Genomic DNA, 7,570 nt, shown 5'->3' with positions numbered 1-7,570 from the left:
TATTATATTATATTATATTATATTATATTATATTATATTATATTATATTATATTATATTATATTATATTATATTATATTATATTATATTATATTATATTATATTATATTATATTATATTATATTTTATTATATTATATTATATTATATTATTATATTATATTATATTAATTATAATGTTGTTGTTGTTGTTATTTTTATTATTATTATTATTATAACTATTGAAATATTCACACGTCTAAAAGTACCCACTGAGCAGATTCATGATATGGTTAGAAGTGGCTGGTTGGATGGCAACCTTCTCAGGCTGGTAGAGTCACAAGATCTTGGAGATCCTAAGTCAAGAGACATTGATTTCAACCTAGAAAGAAGAAAAAGAAAACCGATTCAGGGAGTGATAGGTTAAAATCCAAGAATGGCTACTTATTCCTTACTATAAAAAAAGATGTTGAGATTCTAGAAAGTGTGCGGAGAAGAGCAATAAAGATGATTAGGGGAATGGAGGCTAAAACATACGAAGAACGGTTGCAGGATTTGGGTATGTTTAATGCAAAGAAGGACTAGGGCTGACATGATAGCAATCTTCAATACCTAAGGAGCTGCCACAAAGAAGAGGTGGGTCAACCTATTCTTCAAAACACCTGAAGGCATCAGAAGAAGCAACGGATGGAAACTCATCAAGGAGAGAAGCAATCTGGAACTAAGGAGAAATTTCCTGACAGTGAGAACAATTAACCAGCTTGCCTCCTGAAGTTGTGGGCACTCCAGTAATGGAGGTTCTTAAGAAGAGACTGGACAACCATTTGTCTGAAATGGTTTCCTGCTTGAATAGTCAGTAGGACTAGAAGACCTCCAAGGTCCCTTCCAACTCCGTTATTCTGCGATTCTGTTATTCTGTTTCCTCCACTACGGTTTGCCTTCTTTTCAAGAGGTAAGTGGGACCTTTTCTGCTTAATTGCTCTGCTCTCACACAACCACCGCTGCATTTCCTTGGTGGCTTGTTGACATTTAAATACATCAAAATCCTAACGAGCAAGTCTACTGCAGAGGCGGGGGGGGGGGAGGGAGGGAAAGAAGGAGGAATGGTGGTGGGCTAAGCTAGAGGAACTAGGGGAGAGCTTGATGATGTGGCAATAGTCTCACAACACAAGTAAATCCGACGAGATAGGTTTGTTGAGTGGAAGATGGAAATAAAGTCATGGGCAAGAATGGTAAGGTCCAGACTTTCCCACAGTTACGAGATGGATGGATCTCAAATCCCCCCAAAAAAGACACGTGGACTTCACCTCCCAGAATTCCACAACTAGCCTAGCTAGTTTAGAAAAAGTCAAATGCAGGGAAAAGGCAGGCAGGAAAAAAAATGCTTGCTCAGCAGTTTAGAATTAAAAGAGCCACCTGAACTTATAATAATAATAATAATAATAATAATAATAATAATAATAATAATAATAATAATAATAATAATAATAATGATGATGATGATGATGATGATGATGATGATGATGATGATGATGATGATGATGATGATGAGATTCATTATCACCATTACTATTTGTTACTGCACTGTTTCCTCTGTCAACAATACTGAATAACTCAGGACATGGCTATCAAACATCAAAAACATCTGCCAGACTATCCCACCTCCTTTACATGGATGATCTGAAGCTGTATGGAAAAACATCATCTGAAATAGAATCGCTGCTCAACACTGTCCGTATATATAGCCANGAGGTCATCTAGTCCAACCCCCTGCTCAGGCAGGAAACCCTATACCATTTCGGACAAATGGCTGTCCAGTCTCTTCTTAAAAACTTCCAGTGTTGGAGCATTCACCACTTCTGGAGGCAGGTTGTTCCACTGGTTAATTGTTCTCACTGTCAGGAAGTTTCTCCTTAGTTCTAGGTTGCTTCTCTCCTTGATTAGTTTCTACCCGTTGCGTCTTGTCCTGCCTTCAGGCGCTTTGAAAAATAGCTTGACTCCCTCTTCTTTGGGGCAGCCCCGGGTATTCTTACGAGATTCATACTGTTCAGAAAACCTATTACTTCCTTACTCGCGGAGCAATCTATAACAGTGAACTAAAGCCAGTTATTACTTCGAAGGCAAGTTAAGTAGCAGAATTTTACTGGAAACAGGGGAGACCTTAATTCAGTGGTGGGATTCAGCCGGTTCGCACCAGTTCAGCAGAACCAGTAGCTAAGTTTTGCTGAGTTCAGAGAACCGGCTGAACGGACACTGCTTCCGGAAGTCCAGTCTAGGCCTCGGAGGCCTCCCGGACCTAGAACAGCCCACCGGAAGTACATGGATGCCACTTCTGGAACTCCGTTCTAGGCCTCGGAGGCCTGGAGCAGGCCTCCCAGGCCCCAAGAACGGCCTGCCGGAAGTGCATGGATGCCACTTCCGGAAGTCCGTTCTAAGCCTTGGAGGCCTGGAGCAGGCCTCTCAGGACCCAAGAATGGCCTGCCGGAAGTGCGTGGATGCCACTTCTGGAACTCCGTTCTAGGCCTCGGAGGCCTGGAGCAGGCCTCCCAGGCCCCAAGAACGGCCTGCCGGAAGTGCGTGGATGCCACTTCTGGAACTCCGTTCTAGGCCTCGGAGGTCTGGAGCAGGCCTCCCAGGCCCCAAGAACGGCCTGCCGGAAGTGCGTGGATGCCACTTCCGGAAGTCCGTTCTAGACCTCAGAGGCCCAGGCCTGCATCCAATAAGAAAACTGGTTGTTCAGGTATTTGAATCCCACAACTGTGTTAACTCCTATACAAGCCCAGTAGAAGATAATGAATATTAGTACAGCTCAATGAATAATGTTAAGGTGGGAGGTGGAAGCCTAGAAGCTATTTACGACCTGACATATGGATGACATTTCTTAAATGCAATGTTTCCCAGCTTGGGCAGCTTCTGAATAACGGGACTTCAACTCTCAGAATTTTCATCAGTGATCAAGCAGGCGGGGGGAATTCTGGGAACTGAAGTCATACGTCTGGAAGTTCCCCACGTTGGAACTGATTACAGGCAGTCCTCGACTTATGAAATAAGTCGAGGACTGCCTGTTAAATAAGTTTTGCTAAGAGACATTCGTCAAGTGAGTTTTGCCCCATTTTACGACTTTTCTCGCCACGGATGTTAAGTGAATCACTGTAACACTGTGTTAAGTTGGAAGGGACCTTGGTGGTCTCAAGCAGGAGACCCTATACCAGGAGTGTCAAACTCGCAACATCATGTGATGTGTCGCGACGTATCGTGACTTATTTCCCATTGACGGCAATGGGGTGGACGTGGTTTTTCTATGATGCATCTGGCCCAAGGGGTGGCAGTTTAACATCCCTGCCCTATACCATTCCAGTGGCTGTCCAGTCACTTCTTAAAAACCTCCAGTGATGGAGCATTCACAACTTCTGGAGGCAAGCAGTTCCACTGGTTAATTGTTCAAACTGTCAGGAAGTTTCTCTTTAATTCCAGGTTGCTTCTCTCCTTGATTAGCTTCCATCTGTTGCTTCTTATCCTGCCTTCAGGCGCTTTGGAGAATAGCTTGACTGCCTCTTCTTTGTGGCAGACCCTTAAGATACTGGAAGACTGCTATCCATGTCACCCCTCGTCCTTCTTTTCATTAAACTAGACATACCCAGTTCCTGCAACCGTTCTTCATATGTAGATTAGTAAGTATGGTGGGAACGTAACATATAGTCATACCGGCCACATGTGCATGGAAAATGTCTTTGGACAACGTTGGCTTCCTTGGCTAAGAAACAGAGGTGAGCACCACCCCCTAGAGCAGGGGTAGGCAACCTTGGCTCTTTTATGACTCGTGAACTTCAACTCCCAGAATTCCTGAGCCGGCATAGCTCAGCTTGGAAACCTCTCCCTTTCCCCTCAGCATGGCTGGCTCAGGAATTCTGGGAGTTGAAGTCCACGAGTCATAAAAGAGCCAAGGTTGCCCACCCCTGCCCTAGAGTCATACACAACTGGAAAGGGGAAATCTTTACCTTTAACTTTTATCACGCGAAGGACTAGTACCGTTTTATAAAGCCCTAGTAAGACTGCACCTAGAATAGTGCAGCAATTTTGGTCACCATATCACAAAAAAGAGGTTGAGAGTTTGGAAAAAATTCCGAGAAGAGCAACTAAGATTATCCAAGGCCTGGAGACTAAAACCTATGAAGAACGGCTGTAGGACTTGGGTTTGGCTAGTCTAAATAAAAGAAGAAATAGGGGAGATATGATAGCAGTGTTCCAGTATCTGGGGGGCTGCCACAAGGCAGAGGGGGCCAGGTTGTTCACCAGAGCACCAGAGGGAAGGGTGAAAAACAATGGTTGGAAGCAACCTGGATTTAAGGAGAAACTTCCTGACAGTGAGGACAATCAATCAGTGGAACAGCTTACTCCCAGAAATTGTGGACACCTCACCTCTGGAGATCTTTAAGAAGAGACTAGACATTCACCTGTCTGAGATGGTGTAGGTTCTCCTGCTTGAGCAGGGGGCTGAAGACCTCCAAGGTCCCTTCCAGCTCTATTGTATTGTATTCTATTTTACTTTTACCTGTCATGTTTAAGTACACACGTAGCCTTCTTCTCTCCTTATCACTCAGAGATGGTAGCCCAAGCAATGAGCATGTGATGTCATAAAGGAGTGGGCTGTTTCAAACTACTAGCCCTGTGGTGGGGAAGAGCCACATGCTCTGTGGTGAAAAGTGTGGTTGAGTGAGCAAGTTGAGTTTCATAGTTTCAAGAGACAAAATTCCAAAGGAGGAGGGGACCTCCGCATTCTGCTCTTGAAGACCATCGTTGGGTTGACGTGGCCTCAACGGCTCCCTAACCCGGCTCTCCAAAATGCCAAGGGGGTGAGGACTAGATACTCCACCGGTCTCTCCATCTTCCATCCATTGCGTCTGGAGAAGGCGATGTCCACCATGTGGGACCTCCTGGTGGGACCTCTTCCTCTGCTGGCGACCGTTTCCTTCTTTCTCGAGACAGCCTTGGCCAAGCCATTTGTCCATCTGGTGTACAAGCAGAACGACACCTGTATGGATTTTAACGCCGCCCCAGCCTGTTTCGGTCCACCCATGCCTGTCACCGGTCTGAAGGGTTACCTGGTTGAAACGGTGCCCGCCAATGCTTGTCACCCCATAAAGGCAGCCCCAGTTTCCAACCGGACTCCTTCTGGCTTCATCGCCCTCATCCGCCGATACGACTGTTCCTTCAACCTCAAAGTTTTCTATGCCCAAGAAGCTGGGTACCGGGCAGCTATCATCTACGACTTGTGCTCTGATTTCTTGGTGAACATGGTGGTCAACTTGGAAGAGAGAAGACTGCCGATCATCATCCCGTCCTTGTTTATCGGGCGGACAGCTTCTAAACTGTTGAGAAGGGAGGTTCATTCAGCAAAGGATGCCCAAATTATGGTGGTGGTGCCCCAGAGTTATTACAATTCCTGCTCGGATGAAACCTACGTGGCTCTTTGGGAATTAGCTGTCTATGACCTGCCAATCTGGCCCGGTTACTGTACTCAACAACTGTTCCTCAAAGTCCTCCAGGAGTTTGGGTTGCTGGTCAGCCTCAGCATGGGCACCAGCTTCTTGCTGCTGGTCAGTTGGGTGAAATGGGGCCGGCCCAACCAAGGTATCCGAGTGAAGACCTTCCAGCAGGACGACAGTTACGACACCTGTGTAATCTGCATGGCGGAGTACGAAGCAGGCGACCGGCTAAAGATTCTTCCCTGCGCCCATGTCTTTCACATCACCTGTATCAACACCTGGTTACTCATCCAACCCACGGCGGGGAAGACGTGTCCGATCTGCAAACAGAAGGTCAACAGTGCAATCTAGGGAGATGGACGGAGAGGCGGTGGAGAAGAAACAGAGACGGCACCTCCAGATACAATGGGAGGGGTGGGGACAGAGAAACAAATTCTCCCCAAATATGGACATTGTGTCTGTTGTCTTTCAGGGATTTGGGGGTTTCGATGGTGAAAAAAAGAGCAGGGTGGAGATGTGGTCAGGAGATCTATTGGGCTGTATTTTGGCTTTTTGAAAATCATCATCATCGTCACCACCACCACCCTACCATCATCACCATCATTTTATCATCACACAGAGGGTTGCCTAGAAAGAATGGAATGGAATGGAATGGAATGGAATAGAATAGAATAGAATAGAATAGAATAGAATAGAATAGAATAGAATAGAATAGAATAGAATAAGAAATAAATTCAAGAGAATAGAATTGGAATAGGGTTAGAATAGAATAGAATAGAATAGAATAGAATAGAATAGAATAGAATAGAATAGAATAGAAATTAGGGTAGAGTAGAGTACAACAGAACAGAAGTAGAGTAAGTAGAGTACAGTAGAGTATAGTAGTAATAATAATAATAATAATAATAATAATAATAATAATAATAATAATAATAACAGCAGCAGCAGCAGTAGCAGCAGTAGTAGTAGTAGCAGTAGTAGTAGTAGTAATAAAGTTGGAAGGGACCTTGGAAGTCATCTAGTCCAACCCCCTGCTCAGGCAGGAAACTCTATCCAGGGGTAGGCAACATTGGCTCTTTTATGACTCGTGGACTTCAACGCCCAGAATTCCTCAGCCAGCCTGGCTCAGCTTGGAAATCTCTCCCTTTCCCCTCAGCATGGCTGGCTCAGGAATTCTGGGAGCTGAAGTCCGCAAGTCATAAAAGAGCCAAGGTTGCCTATCCCTGCCCTATACCATTTCAGATAAATGGCTGTCCAGTCTCTTCTTAAAGACTTTAGGGTAGAGTAGAGTAGAGTAGAGTAGAGTAGAGTAGAGTAGAGTAGAGTAGAGTAGAGTAGAGTAGAGTAGAGTAGAGTAGAGTAGAGTAGAGTAGAACAGAACAGAACAGAACAGAACAGAACAGAGCCTGAATTAATTGTGGAAAGATAGCAATTGGAGGCCAATCTCCCCCAAATGTGAATTTACAGGATTAATTTACATCATTTGCTTGGTTTTATGCCATTTGAGCAATCCCACCACAATGCCCAAGAGATAAATTCTGGCAAATGGTGTGAATGATGTCCCTTTTTCCGCACTGCTCGGGGCAAATCCGTGACTTAGTTTAGGGATGCAACCACAGGTTGCATCCGAAGCCTGGGGAGGGGGCTTCGGTATGCAAATTTTTCCCCCTGTGGTTACTTAATTTGCATTTCCCTAGCTCTGATGCCATCCTAGGTGAATGTGAATTTAGAATTCAGATAAAGTTGCTCCTGGACTGAAAAACGTTGGAATGCAGCTTGAAGACTACAGGCAGTCCTCGACTTACAGCCGTTTATTTAGTGACCGTTCGAAGTTACAACCACACTGAAAAAAGTGATCTGTGTCCATTTTTCACACTGGTGCAGCATCCAGGCAGATGCCATACGCTTCTGTGAGGTCATTTATGGTTTTCCCCCCCCTTAATTTTATTAAGAATCTATTAAGAATGATTCACGTAAAGAACGAAAGTCAACACAAACCTCAAAAAAAAAATACAAACAGAAAAACACAAAAAAGGGAGGGGTGTTTGAAAGGAAAAAAATGGGGGAAGGGGAAAAGTAAAAGAAAAAAAGTAACTTCTTTCATCCC

The 7,570-nt window shown here is 44.5% G+C and overlaps 1 protein-coding gene across 1 annotated transcript; it reads left to right on the top strand.

Annotated features, from left to right (window-relative positions):
* Positions 1–4,890: 4,890 nt before the first annotated feature.
* Positions 4,891–5,814, top strand: LOC107298916 (E3 ubiquitin-protein ligase RNF167-like). The gene has a single exon (XM_015828274.1). It carries the CDS (start codon positions 4,891–4,893, stop codon positions 5,812–5,814), a length of 924 nt encoding a protein of 307 aa, XP_015683760.1.
* The last annotated feature ends 1,756 nt before the right edge of the window (positions 5,815–7,570 follow it).

This window comes from Protobothrops mucrosquamatus, unplaced genomic scaffold, assembly GCF_001527695.2.
Source record: "Protobothrops mucrosquamatus isolate PMUCROS unplaced genomic scaffold, P.Mucros_1.0 scaffold4365, whole genome shotgun sequence".
In the NCBI taxonomy this organism is placed as follows: domain Eukaryota; kingdom Metazoa; phylum Chordata; class Lepidosauria; order Squamata; family Viperidae; genus Protobothrops; species Protobothrops mucrosquamatus.
This window is presented reverse-complemented; position numbering and strand designations above follow the sequence as displayed.